This window comes from Ambystoma mexicanum, chromosome 6q, assembly GCF_040938575.1.
Source record: "Ambystoma mexicanum isolate Mex_15411 chromosome 6q, UKY_AmexF1_1, whole genome shotgun sequence".
NCBI lineage: Eukaryota > Metazoa > Chordata > Amphibia > Caudata > Ambystomatidae > Ambystoma > Ambystoma mexicanum.
Window position 1 is genome coordinate 283,099,477 of NC_090937.1, and position 19,126 is coordinate 283,118,602.

At 43.5% G+C, this 19,126-nt stretch overlaps 1 protein-coding gene across 2 annotated transcripts in view; it reads right to left on the reverse strand.

Moving 5' to 3' along the window:
- Positions 1-19,126, reverse strand: part of FOCAD (focadhesin) — a 2,926,805-nt gene that overhangs the window by 739,092 nt on the left and 2,168,587 nt on the right. For both annotated transcript variants that reach the window (XR_011282193.1, XM_069630760.1), the window contains exon 31: positions 11,226-11,348. Coding sequence is in view for 1 of the 2 variants with exons in the window: in XM_069630760.1 (XP_069486861.1) it covers positions 11,226-11,348 (123 nt within the window). In the remaining variant the exon portion in view is untranslated. The remainder of the gene's footprint in view (positions 1-11,225; positions 11,349-19,126) is intronic.

The window sequence follows — 19,126 nt, forward strand, 5'->3', positions numbered from 1 at the left end:
CTTCTCCCTCCTCGGATTCTTTAGGTCCTGTGGCGACTTCTGAAGTTCCAGTCCCCAAAGCATTGCTTTTATGCAGAAAACCCCCATTCATTCAGGACCAATCACACAAGAGTGCGACTTGAGTTGCCGAGGCAACTCAGTCCAGGGTGCCTAAACCCCCTCCCAAACCCATATGGTACCCAGACAGAGTGGCACCACTTTTGGAGGCTTCTGTGGAGAAGCCCGCCAAAAAGTGGAACAAAGGGCTCAACTTGGGTTGGAGTCACAGAAGCGAACACAAACGCCATTTTGGAACCAAGTTTCGTCAAAAAATACCAACCGGTGAATTTATATTAATTTAATAAACCGGCGGTATGTTCGAGGCTATTTTAAAAAGTGGTAGCCTCGAACAATGGGAAAATCCCATAGGAATATATTCGCGGTCGAATATAAAAAGTAGTATCCACTGCCACCAGCCAAAACTCGGTCGGGGGGGACTGGACATTGCCCCCTCGAACAACAGACCCCGGGGCAATCAAATTGCCCCGACCAGTATGTCCACAATAGGATGGTTTGTACTGGTTCTGTTCACAATTTGAGACTAGTAAAGCCAATGTTGACTTTACATGCCCTGGGAGACAGTAGTCAGTCCCAGGGTATGGAGTCTATGTTTTGGGGTCGCTACGACACCCCTGGGTTACGGCACGGAGGGTGCTGTGTAACCCATATACCAAAAACACATGAAGCCCTATGGAGTAAAGGACCCCATAGCCCATAAAACACATACAAAGTCAAAGGAACACCTCAAATCATATCTAAGAGTGGGTGGAAAAGAGTCTCACTCTTAGCAGGAGAACAAAAATAAACCCCAAAAATCCAGCAAAGCTGCTGGGGCACTCACTAGGTTTGGGAAATTAGCTTTTTCAGAGAATTCTCCCTAACACACACCATTTACAATTCTGTTTTTTTTCCCTTTCAAAATAGAGGCTGTCAAATTACAGTTATTTGGGAAGAATTTCTTTGGCAGCAATCCAAATGACCACACAATGTATTTGTGAAGGATGTCAATGTGCAGTAGCCCGACTTAAGGAGTTAAATACCAGTGGAGAGCCATGGAGGTAATGAAAGACAATTGCTACTCCACAATCTATCCGCCTCGGCTGCCATTAACAACAAAAGAGGTAACCAAGTTCCGAGCTGATGTATATCTTACACATGGTACCAGATTCAAAGCCAGATTTCTGTGTTACAGAGAGCGTTTTCCCCATATCACTGATCGCATTGCATGCACCAGAACTATCCCTTTTTGAAGCTACAGAAGAGCTTCAGGACATTACGGGGTAATAAAGAAATTGACTCAGACTACACCATGTCTAGTGCAGAAGAAATTACTACCACGACTAAGGCTGAACAAAGTGATCTTCAAAAGAAAGGATTCTTTGGGACCCTAACTATATTGTTTTTCAGGGCTGCCAGATTGCTATTTTAAAGATACTGGAATGCACCAAATAAACTCACAGCACTAGTTGTGGCTACCCATGGACTGATTTTTAGAAAAATATAGTTGCAACCAACTGTACAATCCAAGGTACCTATGTGGACAAGCACTACAGCCTTTTGTGGCCCGCTCAATCACTCCTTGGGAATGCGGCAGCGGGTCATCTGATAAGTTCATGTTCACATTTTTGACAGTCACAAAAATCCCGTCTTTTTGGACTACAGTTCATGTCAAAGAACTCCTACATCACATATCAGAGAAAATACCCCTTTCCTGAGGCTTATATTATTATGGTATTTATTGAGTACAGACCTAGCTTTGAGAAGTAATGGAGCACTTTACAGAGGTATACAACAGAAGAATCTATGGGATTTGATCTGGTGGAACTGCATGACTCTGCTGAAGCAAAAATATTTCTTTCTTTTGTACAACCTGTGTTTATCTATCCCTGAACCAGATGTGGAGACTACTCCGGTACCTACGGGTGACTCTGGAAATGTTATATCTCTTATTTCTAACCTCTTGGGCAATGGCCAGGATTTATCATGGATACAACCTGCACTTAGATCTTTAGAAAGTCTAAGGCTAGGTACGGCACATGCATGACAGGATAATCATTGATGTTATATCTTGGAATGCTTGTGGCAGCTCTAATTTGTATAAATTATTCCATAATTCAACCTGTACTAGTATTCCTAGAATATATTTACTTCAGGAGACTATGTTGATGGCTAATCCTTCTTTAGAGGGGTATAATACTGTTTCCTGTCCTGCGATTAGGGGGGTTGAGGGGTGTCCGAGAGGAGGTCTAAACATTGCTATAGATTGTAATCTGCGGTTTACATGGGACGTTCGCTGCTGCCTGGAATGGCTCTTGCCTATTGAGTTAAATTTAGGTGCTGGTTTCTCTCCGATATTGATACTTAATCTCTATTGGAACCCTATCCGAATCAATTTTGAAACCGTAGAGGAGGGGACAGGAGAGATTCTCTATGACTGGATTCTGAGGGGCTGTAGTTTTCAAGTCATCTTGGGAGGGGATTTTAATTCCTTCTGTGCAGAAGGTGCCTGGTGGAACTCACTGGGGGCTCTCCCCTCGGATCAGCATGTGAACCTTAGATGAGGCATTGGGTGGGATCTTTTTCTTAAAGAGTGGGACTTGTCCTTACTGGGTCATTTGCCTTCTTCTATTGCCATTAAACATACTTGGCATAGAGGAGCATCGACCACACGTATTGATTACTTTTATGTCTCAGATGCCATTAGGAAACAGTGTGGCTATCTTAGTCATCTTAATTTTGATTTGGGTGACCATCTGCCAATTTTCTTTACTTTGACTATTCCTATGTCTATCCCTTGTATTAGGCTGGATCTGGCTGGTTTGGAATGTAATAATAGGGGCACCAGAGTTAGCGGGAATAAGAAGAATAAGCAAATTGTACTCAAATTCAATCAACTCCTTTCTGTGTTGCTTAAAAGGTCTGGTGGTGCTCTCTATGGCTGTGATATTGAGGTTGGTGGTGGTACCTCTTCATATAATATTATTTTGGACTGTATTCGCAAAATTAGGGATTCTATCGGTTCTGTGAATCAAAAGAAAAGAACGTGCTCCTTTGAGGAAAGGTCGTTTAAAACCCTGTGACTATGGGAAACTCAAATGTTCGATTATTCTGAGGCATAAGAATTGCGTCAAATCCCTTAAGATGGACACTTATTCTCTTTGCCATCAAAATATGTTGGAGCTTCTGTGTAAGGGTAAAGAAGGCCAATTCTGGTCGACAGTTAACAGGGTTTTGGAGAATGTTAAATGGAGTATGGACTGCCCCGTAGATTCTGCTTCTTGGGTATCTTTTTACACCAAGAAATATGCCTTACCTGAGGCCTTTGTAGCATTGCATAATTTTGATTTGGGTTCACCTGTGAAGGGTATCTGTAATTGGAACAAGGAGGATATAGCTTGGGCGATTGCTCAACTGAAGCTATCTAGGGCCCCTGGCCCGGATGGTATTCCCCCCTTTATTCTTAAAGAAGATCCTGGAATTTGGGTCGAGCTGTTAAAACCTATGTTCAACCATATTTTTCTGTCGCACACAGTGCCCGTTTCTTGGTCTAAATCTATTATTGTACTCATCTTTAAAAGGGGCGATAAATTGGATTTGACCAATTACCGTCCTATAGCTCTAACGGATGCTACATGTACGTTTTTTCTATTCTGTTGCTAAGGGATCTCAATCTTGTTATCAGGGAACATAACCTTCTGAGTAGCTTTCAGGTGGGGTTTCGTGTTGAGATTGGTACTTCACTAAATGCGGCTATTATTTCCCATCTTAGACATTATGTCCATCATTCGCATGTTGGGGACGGTATCAGGTAATAATATCGCCATATATATGGTCGCCATAAATAATATCGCTGGGAAAATGTCGTGGCGATATTATTTGGGTGACCATATATATGGGGACAGGGGCAATAACATCGCCACAAAAAATTGCCATTTTTCAGCGATATTTTTGCATGGCGAGATTTTTGTGGTGACATTATTACATGGAACCGTTGGGGACATGTATTTGGCAACATTGGACATGACTAGTGCCTTTGATGGGGTGATTAGATCCGGGCTTTGGTATAAAATGCTTTCTCTGGGCATTCCCCGTAAGATGGTCCAGTTGATTGCCCTATTGCACTCCAAAACATCCATCTGCGTTCGATTATCTGAAGATAGTGTTCTCTCTTCTCAGATACCCACCTTTACAGGGGTTAAACAAGGATGCACTCTGGCCCCTACACTCTTCAACCTCTATACGTGCGATGCTGAGGGACTGTGGCAGGGCCACTCCATTGTACCAGCGAGGTTGGGGAGTGTAAGGGTGGAGTGGGTGGCCTATGCGGACGATTTCATACTGTTTGACAGAACTCTGCATGGTCTTAGAGTTAAGATGCAGCTTTTCTACGAGTATGCAGTGGAAAACAATTTGTTCCCTAATGCCTCAAAATCTAAAGTCATGGGTCTATCAAAAAGAAAAAAGGATATATAATATGCTTGGACTATGGGAACGGACACTGTGGAGCAGGTCAAGACCGTAGTTTACTTGGGATATTATTTGGCTAACAGGGTCAGTATTGAAAATTGGAAATCTATTCTGAATGACAAAGCCAAGAAACCTACTGCTCACATGAAATTCTTAAAGCAGAAAGTATGTACATTTTCCTTAATTCCCCTGAGACAATACTATTTGGCCAAATTTGAGGCTATTATCCTCATTGGACTTGACCTCTGCTCTCAAAACATGGGTGACCTTTTGAATACTATTCAGGGAGTATTATGGAAGAATATACTTGGTCTCTCTATGGCCATTCCAAATGCCATCATTAGACACGAGTTGTGTCTGGTGTCATTAAAGGCTAGATATGTCTGGAGACAGTTGTCTCTATTTAAAAGAACAATTGCTCCGCCTAAAAATTCCCTTTATGAAAATCTTAAGGTTGTCATGTTAGCAGGATCTATACCATCATTGAGAGAGTTCAATGAACGGATGTGCTCCCTGCTGGTCTATATTTGGGCATCTGAAGAGGACTTGATTCTCAGACCGGGGCATATCAAAAAGATTCTGTTCAGGTCTGATTGGGCTGTGATGGTTGACTGCATCGACTTGAATACAAGTTTTGTGGAGTATTCTAGGTTTATACACACTAGGGAATGTCTTCCTCTATATATTCAAAAGTTTCCCTGTCATATAATACACATGAACTTTATGCGTTTTAGGTTAAACCAACTACCTGTTTTTGAGAAAGTTAAAAGCTGGAACAGTATGAATATGCAGGAGGGGCTAAAGGTATTGGACAAGGAATGTAGGTTTTGTGGGGCAAGTAATACCCGCGAGATTTTGAAACACTTGGTATTAGAGTGTACGTTCTTTGTTAAAGAACGACTTAGGTTTTTCAAGGATAACACAATTGACTGTTCAGAGGTATCTAGAATCTTGTTTTGGTGTCGTTGTATGTGGGGCTCTACTATTTCCTTGGTTTTATCTTTGAATCGTTTTCTTACATTTCTTATTTCTGAGTTGAATAAGAAAAATGTAGCCCTGGAAGGAAAATATTATATACATTGAAGTTTTTGTGCTGTATTTAAATGTTTTTTGACTTTTTTCCTTCTGATTTTAGAATATGTAATTTGATGAATTGTTTCTTTTTTGTGTGATTTTAGTTGTGTATGTTTTTTTGTAAACTGTAAATGCAACAATAAAAAAAAGAAAAAGAGGTACACAACAGTACAGATGCATAATGTAGTGCTTTTTAGAGGTAACAACAGAACAGATATACAGCGGGTGTGGGATACAGAGGGGGCCAGATGAGGGGTAGAGCAGTACAAGGTAGCAGGGAGGAGAAGGATGGAAAGCGTCTAGCGAGTCACGTGGTGTGGGGGCGACGTGATGGCCTAGCTGTTGAGGAGGAGAGACTCCTTGAAGAGGTGGGTCTTGAGTTAATATCTGAATTGTAGGAGTTTGGTGCTGACGGGGAGGAGATTCCATAGTCTTGGGGCACAGGCAGAGAAGGCTCGTTTTCTGGTCCTTTCCTTTTTGTAGTGGTAGATTTCATGTCTGCACGTGTCCTGGCTTCTGGTGGTGTGCTGTCCGCTGGAGATGCGGAGTTTCTCTGCAAGGAAGCTGGGTGACTTGAGGGGCACTGTCTTATAGATGATGCAGGAAGACTTGAAGGTGATTCTTGCGTGCAGTAGGAGTCAGTGAAGGTCGATCAGGACCGGGGTGATGTGGTCGTATCTGCGTAGACCCTTCATGAGGCGTGCAGCCACGCGTAGGACACTTCTCAGGCGCACAAGGGGGCGATGGTAGGCCTTCAAGGAGGGCATTGCCCCAATTCAGTGAATTTAAAGCTGCCCAGAGGCAGGAAGGGCTCAACTTTCTGCAGGAGGGAGAGCCGATACCAAAATGTCTGAGTTTTCTTAGCTATGTGTGTCTTGAAGGAGAAGAGTTTGTCGATGTGGAACCCGAGGGACTTGGCGCAGGACGTGAGCTCAGGTGTAAAGCCCTCAGGGTTCATGGTAGATAGCCAGGTCTGTATGTCTGGGTGTTCGGTGTTGCTGGTGAGGAGTAGGAATTCGGTCTTGGAGGGGTTTAGCTTCAAGAATGCACTGGACATACCAGACTGAATCAGTGAGAGGCAGGTTTCGAGTCTGTGGATGTCCTTGATGGATTCGATCTTGAGGTATAGCTGTGTGTAGTCAGCGTATTGGTGGCTGTGGATGTTGTGCGTGGCTAGGAGACCCCTTTCCTAAGGCATGAATACAAGAGCAGGCAGCAGTTAAAATGCTTGTGCAGAGAAAATAGGCTGCTTTGTTTGGGAGGCAATTGTCCGTGTAACGGTCCTGGATTTAGCATACAGTATCGCACTTTTCATTTCCAGGATTTGTGCACAAAAAAATGTTAAGCTCTGTGGTGGACTAGTTTACAGAATGTACTTCCTCTATAAAGATGGAGGAGCGTGTTTTCGGTAAATGCAATGGAATTCCGTCCATCCAGAGGTTAAGAAGTTGAACTGATAGCCACAGATAGGCACGTGAGCATAGCCAAAGTCATGCGACAGAGGTTCCCACAGATTCAGCCTCAATTTATCATTTGGCATGTGTCAAAAAGTATGGGCAAAAAAATAAATGCTGCAGGACGAAAAAAATTGTGAAGAACGAATAAAATGATCATAACCAATAAGTAATCATCTCAGGTCAAGTTCTTGCAACTGTGAACAATCAAAAGACACCGATTGAAAACATCTGCACCATACAGCCAACAAACGTTCATGCAGAGCCAACACACAATATCATGCCTGTGCAGATTCGCTACTGAGCCAGGAACAGGAGAGGAGAACAAAATGGCAGGAGCCTAGTGGCTGCCTCACAGAACCCTTGTGAAGATTTTATGTGACAAGGAGCTGACCAGAATGTTGAAGGACCTAGCAGAATTTTGACACGCAGGGGATCTAGAGGTGTTACATAACATGTGTCTCAACTACCATCTAAAAAGGTTGCATTTCAGTATCGATGGTATGGAGGTGCAAACACATGCTTAGCAGTGTTGGCACAATGAAAAGTTAGGTAGGCAACAGGAAAGAACAGGTGATCCAGTCAAAAAGATAGATAGTGGTGAATTGTGTTATGGATTCACATCCAACAAACAAAAAAGAGTGGGTAGCCAAGTCAATTTAAAACAAGATTGGCAATGCCAACAGTTTGGGCTTTTGTGTAGGCATGGGAAAGGCACTTGCCAGACACAGCCGTTGTGGTATTAACTGGCCATTGAAGGGAGCATGAGGAAAAATGTGCGAGTACCTGGCCATCTAATAGCAGTAGCTGGCAAATGCCCAATACTCATACGCAAGCCAAAAAAAAGTGGGCTTTGCCAATGCTTTCTTTTAGCAGGACTTCCGTGAGTGCTTATAAATCGAGTGGTTGAAGGCAATTCTGTTAAAGACATTTTTATTAGACACGTAGCGGGTTTAGAACTCCAACAAATTAATTAACTTTTAAAAGACTGCTCGGAAAAAACACTGGAAGGAACTTTGAGTGTAAAGTTTGATGGTAAGGCTTGAATAAAGCTAGCTCAAAGAATTCCCATAAGGACGTGTTTTGGGCGGGGAGGGGCAAAAACTGGGTGGGAATGGCCATAGGGATTAGCATGGCCATGGGTAGTCAATGGATGGGTACATAACAAACACTTGCAGGATGTGCATTCATCTTCATATGCCATTCCTCCCTATCTGTACCTTAATCAATAGTGAAGGCTTATAGGAGTCGCAAGCTACCTAATAGCCCAAACAAAAAGAATTACAATTTGAGTTTTTGTATGATATGGTGTTATCATGGCAATGGAAACCAATGGGCTTAACACAGGATTTAGGCCACGTTCAGAAACATTGCCCAAAAACCTTCCTCAAAAAGAATGTCCACCAAAATCTGCCATTGTCACCCAGCTAAGTAGCAGATTTAAATGAATGTGTTGTGTTCGTTACATTTCTAACTGTTGCGGTCTTCATAAAAGGGCGCTTTCATTATCAAATACTCAAATGGCTTTTGTGAATAATTTATATAATAAAGTTTGTGCATTCACTAAAACAAACTAGTGTAGTATTTTTTCACATCATTGGATAAAAAACATTGTGCATGCAGCTTAATGCCCTATGTAATTATATTAATGATAAGTGAATGCAAATATGTTTGAGCAGATAGTTGTGTGGGTGAAAAGTCATATTTTCTGAGGTGTCAGTTTTCCTGTGTAATACGACCATTTTGTGTTTGGATTCTCTCAAAAGGGCAAATCATAGACATGTACAGGAGTGGATTGTTGAAACGGCACTGAAGTCTTTGTGACTGAAAAAAGTGGTACATGCACTAAGAAATCGGGAGTAAGACTCGGACACAGGGGCATTATGATGGTTGCTATAGACTTTTATTAAAGAAAAAAGGAGAGTTGGAGAAAGACGCCCTATCGCTATGAGGGGTTTCCCTGACGAAAAGATGTTGGTGTTAGAATGTCCAAAAGTAAAGAGGTCTTCATCCTGTATCCAAAATCCTAACCTGAATATTGCATGCTAAACTCAAAATAAAGTGCAAAAGGATATAGTCTTTCAACTGGCCATCTGTAGCGTTTTCCAAAGTTCCAGCACAAAGTTCAAATGGTGCAAAAATAAACAAATAAAGTTCCACAATCCTCAGGAGGGGGTGCCCTTGCCCTGAGTTTCTCAGGCTCTTTACCATTCACAACCACAGATATGTTTTCTAAAATATACATTTTTTCAGTCCAGGGGGTATGGCTCCCTTTCCCAAGACTTCACACAGTCAAGGGGTAATTTTCCTCTCCTTGGCTTCCACAATTTATTGAACTGTCCAGTGCAGGGAGTATGGTTCTCTTCCCCTGGATTTCACCCACCTAAGAGGTTTCCTTTCCTCTTCTTGACTCTCTCAGTTTATTTGCAATTGGTGTGCGGGTCCCAGACTCACAATCACATTGCCTTATATACTCTCCTGTAAGGACATTCACAATGTTCACTTTATGATTGGGTGCGGGTCCCAGACACCCAACAGGTTGCTTAGTATACTCTCCTGCACGGGCTTTCGCCACATGTAACAGTCTGACTCATTCAGCCACCGGGTCTTTGACCCCCTTTGATTTGTTTCATTCTGTAATGCACTCAGGGTCCCAGCTCCCTTGCTCAAGTTTACCCTGGGAAAATCGCTGTCTCTACTCGGCCTGCAGAGCATGCTGCAAAGCACTTGAGCGTCCCAATTCCCCTCCCTGGGCCACCGGTCTCTTGTGGCAGCTTTGGCGTTCTCTGCACTCTTTGATGTCTCCACTGGGGCACCTCCTCCTCCTGTTGGCATCCTGTCTGCTCTCCGGTACCCGCTATGCCTTGGCTTCTTCTCCACAGCGTCTGCTGTTGCAGACTGTTGTGCAGTGTGCCTTCAACCTCTGAGCTTCTTGTGACAGCACCTGTTGGAGATCTCCTGCTCACTGCTACAGCTGGCTTCTTCCTAGCCCCCCGACCCACGTCGTGTGTAGTGGTTCTTCATCTTCCTCACGGTGACAGGGTTTTAAAAGTCCCAGCATTGTATCAGCTCCATCCAACCACTAGAGCATGTCTAAAGTTCTGCAGCTTCAATGCTCTGCATTGCTCTTGTGCTCTTCCTCGTCTCAGTCCTTTTGCAAAAAGTATAGGAAAGAGCCCTACTGTCAGTGCAAAGTGGATGGACTGGATCTATATCACACTATGCAATACAGGTTTAGGAATTCAAGGGGTTGGTATCAGACCCTGAGTGGGAAGGGGGATAACATGTTCCTGCCAGTGAGTCTCCTTCCCTCCCCTGAGGGAAGTCTCCCCCCATATGGTCCTCCCTTAGACAGCCACCCCCAGGGTAGGGATCAGGTAGCGGCTGCTCTTCCCTGGCCATATGGGCAGAGCGTTTCCCCAGAGAGGCACTGATGACATCACTAGATTCACCACAGTACACAACTTGAAAGGGGCAACGACATGCCATCATGTTTGAAAGCAGTGGGTGCAACACTTTTTTCAACAAAATGTAACACGTCACGTTTAGATTCCGAAATGAACAGATATAGGCATAGTTGATATGCCTTCCTAGGCAGAGCACCTTCTGCATTTGCGTGATTGTGTAGATTACCTTTAGATTATGTTTTTCTCCAGTAGATACAGAGGTCATCAGCAGGGGCATTTGTTCCAGTTTGTGTTGCAGGGGCAGACAATGCTAGTGCACCCGTGTGTGGCTGTTAGTACAAGATGGCCGTTGCGAACACGTGAGATCACAGTAATAAGTTAATCGAAATGCAGGTGATGCTCCATAGAAAACACACCTATAATACACTGCTTTGAGGTGCAGAGTGGGTGTACTGACGATTCATGTAGAAAAGGTAGAGTGATGACTATTCCTTTAATGCTCTTAATTTTTGAAGACAAGGAAACCGTAGCATAGCTTTTAAACCCTATTCTATCAGGAACCCCTTCTGCTAAGAGACCTTGACCCACCAATTGGAAAACAATCTTTTTGTCGCTGTTTTTCAAATTACTGTCAAAATAAGGAGTTGGCTGATCAGGAAATCAGGCAACTGCAATAGACAGACCTTCATCTCAAATTGTGCATCTTGCAGACAAAGCGATTTTAAGCAGCCACATGTTGACATACAAGGGGGTTTAACAAAACTTAAATTGACATTTTATTTACCTCAGCAAGTAGAATTTTAATCCATGCGGGTAACAATCGGTTGTTCAGGTCTTCTGCCTTGCCATGTCCACAAACAGCCAATCCATGTACTATATTCCCAAGTGCTAGAGACAAACCTGCCGTCTGTAATACAGAAAAAGGGACAGAAATGTAAAGATTACATAACAAAAAAGACCACATTTCCAGGGCAAGGGACAAGACCTGTTTGTACTGCTTCTGGTTTTTCCTTATTTGTTTTAATCAGTCCTTGACGAAGTTAGTGTTATTTACCTAAAATTTCAATTGTATCCTGGCTCATTTGCTGGTAATCAGCCTTTGACTGATTAACAACAAACGAGATAAGATACAATTGAAAAAATAGATTTAGTACACTAACCTAACTGACTAGTAACTGGGGCAGATGAGTAAACTTGTTAGGTTTTTGCAATGTTTTTTTTCGATACAAAGTGGAGCAAGGGTCAATTTACTAGTACTATGATGCTGTATGCAGATTGATGCAAATTGTAGCTTGTCACCATGAAGGTTTTCAAGCACAATGTTTACATTGAATCCAGTTATTAAAAAGGTTTAAGGGGATTATAAGAACTGTTGACCTCTGTACAAATGGTGTTGTATGTTTAAGGACAATACAAATGTGAAACGTAACCTTGGTGTACATAGCTGTTAGGGACAATGCTCCCATTTAAACTCATCAGCAAGCATTTTGCTCTCCCGCATTGTTTAAGGTTGATGCCCCACTCCTACCACCACAGGACTTTCCCCCTATTTTTGCATCTTCAGGCTGTGTGCTTATAATTCACCAGCCAGTGATCACCCTCCTGTACCAGAATGATCTCAGCTCTTTTGGTGTTAAGCCCTTTGTTCCCTCTAAGCTGCGTGTTTGGGCGCTTGTCTAGCTTTCCTCTTGGTGAGGCTCAGAAGTGCATTAGCAGTGCACAAAGACAATTGCAACACTTTCAAGCATTCATAAGGAACAAGTCGGAGCAGTTAACTCCCATCGTCTTTCTCTGTTAAGAAAGCAAAATTATACTAACTAGGTCTTTGGAGTCTGGTTTAGTCCTGTTACATTAAAAGAATAGTGTGCTAAAAAATGTATTAAAAGACGAGCAATAAAAAAAAATATATATATTAAACATCTATTTAAAGAAAGTTCCTATGTAAACTTTTGAGCAAACGAGGCTCAAAGTTGTCCCGGGAGGATAGCTCAGCGGCAACGTGTTCGCTTTGGAAGCAAGACGACACGAAGCAACACAGGTTCGATCCCTGGGTCCGCGCTTAGAAACCTCTGGTTATTTAAGCGCATAATAAATACGCAACTAAGACACACACAAAGGAAAATACTTCCTGTAACAGCGCCTCGATGCCCACAGGCTGTGTGAGCGCTTTAAAAATGCAAAATAATAAAAAATAAATAAATAATATACATGGGGGCATCTATTTTGTGATTTCAAGCAGTCTCCTCTGTTCATGTTAAGCTCTGCTCTGGTGGCACTAATCGAGCAGCAAAAGCCCCCTACTGGGAGCTTTTGCTAAACTGCAGCCAAAGCAGAGCTGAACATGGATGGAGAGGAGGCTGCCTTCACTTTCATTTTACATTTTCAGTACTCCCCAAACCCAGGGAAGCACAGAAAACGTAAAATGAATACTTCGTCGGCTGCTGGCAGAGTTTTCATAATTACTGCCACTTTCATTTTTTGTTTTCTGTGCTTCGCTGGGCTTGGGGAGGAACTAGAAAAGAAATTCACAGCAATTATGAAAACTCTGCCGGATGCCGACAAAGTATTCATAATTGCCTGGACTTGCCTACAGAAAACCACGGAAATCATAAATACAACAAAGTTGTATTTATAAATGCTGCTTCTTTATGCTTTCAGTCTCCCGGGCTCCCCCGATTCGGGGGAGCCCGGGAGACTCAAAGTCGAAAGCCGCTGCAGTGGTTTTCTTTCCCGGAGCCCGGGAATCTTGAAAGAAAACCACAGCAATCATAAATACAATCCGGTTGTATTTATAATTGCAGTAATTTATTAAGAAAAAAAAATAAGCACTTACCTGCATGCAGCCTTCCTGCCTGCATTCTCTGCTCTCCCGCAATAATGAAGCAAAATTCACCCAGTGGTAGCTTTTGTTTATTACAGCTGGCTGGCTTTTGCTTCATTAGTGCCGCAAGAGCAGAGCTTAACAGAAGCACAGGAGGCTCATCCATTTCACACAATGGATACCTCCTGGTGCTTGAAAATATAGGAACTTTGTTTAAAAATCTTTTTTTTATATATTTTTGATTATGGGCCATCTTTTTAGCCAATACATTTTTTGAGCGCTCTATTCCTTTAACTCACTAAGAGAGGATGACCTTACAAACCTATTGCATGGCCTATAAGGATTTTGGGTAAACACATTTCATCCTATGCATCCCCTACATTAGCAGTGATAGAATTACCCCTATAACTGGGGAGCAACATTACAATAGCATGTGGTTGGCCTGCAAATTATGGGTATGGAAATATTCCTTGCACTACTCATAATTATTACTAAGGCAATGGATGCTCAAATATCTACAATGCTTTTAAGGCAATTTGCATATTTTTCATGTTTTCAGAGTTCCATTGGACATCAACATAAATGAATGCTATGGTAACTCTCCTACAATACATTTGGGGATAGGGACTTCCAAAACGAGCAGTGGGTTTTCCATCCTCCTGAAACAGACAGAACATGATGCAATGAATGATTTGTGAGTCTGCAAACAATTAAGTGAGAAGTGGGAACCTTTCATCTTAAGGATGGCATCTATATTTAAAGAATGCGAGGAACCTGAGGGCATTTCACTTCTTTCCCCCTTTTATCCTCCTTTCGGTGGCCAGGGAAAGGCCATCCCTTTTGTATCCTGATGCTGGGGGTGGGTATACGAGGGAGGATCATCTAGGTGGAGGAAACAAGAGGAGTGGGAAGAGGACTTCCTTAGGTGAGACATGGAATCCCCCATTTCCTTTTCATAATGAACCCTCCATCCCTCAAGCCTATGTAGGGTATTGTCAGCCCTTTGCCTCTTGTTCCCTTAAAATATTCCCCAAGAAACATCATCTCGATACTGGGACGAAGAAGAGACCAACTAGGAAGACACATCCTCATATTGTTAATACAGACACCTATCAGCATCCTTCTGTTAATACAGACACATATCAGCCTTATTTTGTTAATGCAGCACATCAGCCTCAGCTGTGTACTGGGACGAGGAGGCAGACAACATGAATATCAAGATTACCATTCCGATGTTGAGCGGTCTAGTCTTTTCTAGGCTTATTATGGTTGCAGGAACTTTAAAAGTTGACATCGATTTGGAAATGGAGTCAGCTGTGGAAGCAGGGCCACACAGGCCTCCAGATAAGGTGCGCACAATGCCTTTTATGCATTAAAATCTTGTAAATACGAGTTTCATTATTTTCCTGTGTACATTTACACACATGTTTAGAGCAGAGGGTAGTGCAAAGGTCAGGTTACTTGACAGAAACCAGAACGCTTCTTTTGATTTTGATCTACATGAATGTAATTTCATTCCTTGGAGAAAAGCCTCTGAAACAGAAAGTATTCTCTGAAGCCTTTCAAAAAAAGAAACTGCAAACTGTGATAAATGGAATGTTTTTTTCCATTCAGCTTCTGCTGTTTTGATGCTCATGGAGCAAACAGAAGCACTGTGCATATTTATTTTCCTATGTTCCTAGCATTTTAGGATTGTATAATTAATAAGATGGAAAACCAAGTTGCAATTGAGAATTAATCTTTTGTAACAAATGATGCTTTTTTTTTTTCAGTGAAAGCAAACCAGTATTGCACAATTGTATTTTTCAGAGTTGCTGTGCTGTGGGCATAATCATGTGGAGAGTGATCATTTTTACACTGATAATTTGATTTACACTCCAATTATAAAAACAGTGTGTAAAATAATGAGTATGGACCGTCTCGTTTGATCCATTCAACCTTGCAGTAAATGGCGTACATTACTATAAATGGTCAGTGGCAGCAGAGTTGTTGCTCAAGGGTGAGTGATTGTCATTACACCAAGCACAGATGTTCTAGCCTCTAAAATCTTCAAGACTACAATTAAAACATCCAAAACCTGACTCTCCGGAAGTGCAAACGCTGTTCAAAAACAAACAAATTACAGATAGTATACCTCAGTCGATATTCAGTTTACCGACCTCCGAAGGATGTTAGACAATAAGATAGCTCAACCTGTTGGGAGCTTGTTGCTGCAATCTGTGCGTTATCTGTCGGTTGCAGGTTTGAATCCCAGCAAGGCCAACTCAGCCTTTCATCCTTTCGAGGTCGATAAAAGAGTACCTACTTCAGTTTGGGGATAATTGTGATCAATATGTTCTATGTACAGCGTTTTGCCAAAAGCGCTACATAGATAACCATTTGAGCATGAGATTTGGTTATCGAATTTAGCATGGAGTCCTTGCCTCTTTGGACTGTTGTATTATGACATTGGCATAGCATTACATAGTAATAGCTCCAGGAAAAGAGGACTTTCATTAAACATCAAAAGAAAATTCTGCTATCGAACCTCAAAACACACAATACAATTCATGTTTGCTTTACTATGTAATTGGCTAGGTTTTTGTGTTTTCTACATTTAAATAATGAAAGGTGTATTCTGATAGAATGCAGAAAGCTGCCGCATATTAATAATTTCCATACAGTTCTTGCACATGTCGGCTGGATGTCACAAACATTTTACTCTCTTGCAAAGGAGAAGAACAAGTTACAAGGGGGACAAGGCCTCAGAGAGGCTTAGAGGCGGCTGCAGCGCGGCTGAGGGTACAGTTGCCACTGCTGGGACTGATGTAGCACCCCTTCATCGTTCACCACGAGGGAATCTTTGTCCCCTTTGTCCAGCCTGTCCTCTTCCCCTTGCAAATGAGGAATAAAAAAAACGAAAAGGACGACCCCTCCAGGAAGATGAGCCTGAATAGGGTTGTTGTTGAGGTCGACGTATCGAGGCGCTAAGTGATTTATCCGCCGCCTTAGAGGTCTGCAGCTTCTCCAGACTCTCATCTGCTGCCGAACAACTTCAAGCCATTAAAGGGCATATTGAGTAGTCGACCCTGCACATCCGGTGCAAAGCCTGACTTCCTCAACCACGCAAACCGTGTGGTACGGTGCTAGAAGACATAGACCTGCTGATACTGTCAGCAGTGTTCAGTCCTAACTGGAGACACTCCCCCAGTGCCTCCATTCCATCTTTCACTATAGCCAGGAAGCCGTCTCTTTGCTCGTCTTCCAGATTGTGTTGATCTGCCATACTAAAACAGTCCCACAGGGTGTAAGTAAACCTTGAAAGGGTACAAGTAACATTAGCTGACTTCAAGGCCATACTGCCCGAAGAGAAGATCTTATGAGGCCAGGCATCAACCCTCTTGCCGTCCCTATCCAGGGGGATAGAGGGGTAAGCAGACCACCTGGTCGATGTAGCTGCCTGAAACACTAAGCTTTAAGGTGTGGGGTGTAGGGTGTTTAGTCAAATAGACCAAATCAATGCCAGAAGGCCTGTATTTTCTGGCAACGTTCCTGTATACAGCAGGTCCAGATTCTGGTGTTTCCCAATTTGCCATGACCTTCCTTTGAAGGGCTGCATGAAATGGTAATAATGGGTCCTTCTGAGGGCCTTGACTCAGGATATCCGTCATATCTTACTAGACCCAGTGACATTGAGAACGTGTAAGTGCATGGGGGAGGGGAAAAGTGCAAGGAAGGGGGGAGAAGTGGAAAGTGCATAGCAAAAGGAGAACAGAATAAATAATAATGAATAAATAATAAAAGCAACAAAAGTGGTAGTGCAGCCAGCAAGTGGCAAGTGCTGGGTTTAAGGCAGCAGACAGGGTAGGTCAGATAAGTGCAGGAAGGAAAAAGGGGGGCTGTATGGGTACAGATACAGACCCCAATGCAAGGGGTGGCCCGGAGGCAGTGCAGGAGGGTGGCAAGGTGAGCAGGAACCTGGGCCCGGAGGACAAAGGGTGGCCAGTTGCACAGTGCCAAGAGAGACCAGATCAGCTGGGGAGAGGGGGGGGCTAAAGCAGAAGCAAAGAGGAAGGTCTACTCCCAGCCCATTTCTTTGAAAAACGACTGATCCTGAGGGAGGTAGAGGAGCAAAGAGCTCGGGAGAGGAGGTATTTGCGGAGGGATAGCTGAAGGTATTTTCGACCCAGGCCCCAGAAAGCCTTGTGGACAATGCAGAGGGTTTTGAATGATATGATATATGGCATTTATAACGCACCTATACACAAGTGTTATAAGGCAGGTAGATTTAGAAAGAGGCTGTTACAATAGTCCAACCTAGAGAGAACAAGAGCTTGCAAGACCATGAGCTTCTGGGGATGAAGAGGAAAGGCAGAGTACCTCCGAGGAGGTGCAGTAGGAAGTTTGACTTTTTAGAGACATCAGAGATGTGGGGGGAGAAGGATACTGCTGTATGTCGAATCCGCATGTTCAGCCGGATCAGTTCTGCCAACTTTCAGCTCTGGTGAACTGTCTATGCCACTAGCCGACTGGAAGCAATCATAAAGATCAGTTATCTTAGACTCCTGATTAATAAGCTCCTCAGGAACATTTTGCATACCATAACGCAAACCAAAGGGGGGAAAATCCTCCTCAGAGCTTGCTCCTCCTCATAAATTGAGGCCAAAGACTTGAAAAAGTCTTTCTTTTGTATGGGTTTATAAACCTTCTCCGGACTGGGCAGAGGCCTCGAAATGGTCAAAGAGACCTTCGAAGGCGTCGACACTGGCTTCGACTATGGCATCGACGAAGGTTTCAACACTAACGCTGTTTTGCCGGTGTTGCCTTCGATTTATGCATTGATAAGCTTTACTGTCGATTTGGTCTTTTTCTGAGGTATCAGAGAATGACTATGTTCTCGAGACGATACCCTCGACGATATCTTGCCAGACGTAGAGCAACTCGCTGATTTGACACTCAGCTTTGCCTTGGTAGTCTTTGACCTCCCTCTCTCATCCAAAGGATCGATTGGGGCATGGTCTTTGCGTGACTCCTTCGGAGGGGTCGAGGTCGCATTACCAAAGATACACAACATTGAACTCTTGAAAGCCTCCCATTTTGAAAGCCTGTTGCAGGATGGACACCTGCTGAAGCCTGTGGAAGTCGACATGCGCCGGGGAGGAGCGTGACACCTGAATATTGAGTACCTGAAGGATAAAAAGAAAGAGACAAAAAAAGACAAAGACAAGAAGTATCCATGCGTGGAATTACATGGCCGAAGCCAAACCCAGGAGCGCTGGTGAATTCTGGCCGTTCCCGTCGATGCAGAAAAGGGGACTGGGGTGTGGCACCGGGGGCAGAGTCAGGGCAGCGCATGCTCCCTGCGCCGCACCCCAGCGCGCCTCCAAATTTAAAGGGGAAGAAGGTTTGTTCTGGTGAAAAAGGTTCCATCTCCTTTGGAAGGTACGCCCTTGCAGTATGGAGGAAAGGGGACGAGACTTAAGAGTAGACGAAGATTGTCTCAACCGACTCCTCGACCGTGACTTCTTTCACTTTTTGTGCCAGGACGAGTCCCTAGACTCCCCAGACTTGTTATCCCTCTTCGAAGAGGCCTTCAAGCCTCCCTCCCTGCCGCCAGTTTACCTAGGTGCTCCCCGAGAGCTTTTCCTGTCAGGGCCTGAGAGGACCCGCAGTCATCAGTCCGGTGTTCGGAACACAGGCACCACAGGCAGACATGGTGGGGATCGGTAATGCAGTCATGGCATTTTTTAAACCCACTTTGGGGTACAAGGGTTGGAAGATGAAGACATTTCTTGACGAAACTGAAGCGCACCGTTCAACACTCGAAGCGAAGCTTTCGGAAAAACTTACCTGAAGTCAACGGTCGCGGCTCAAGCTATTTGTGC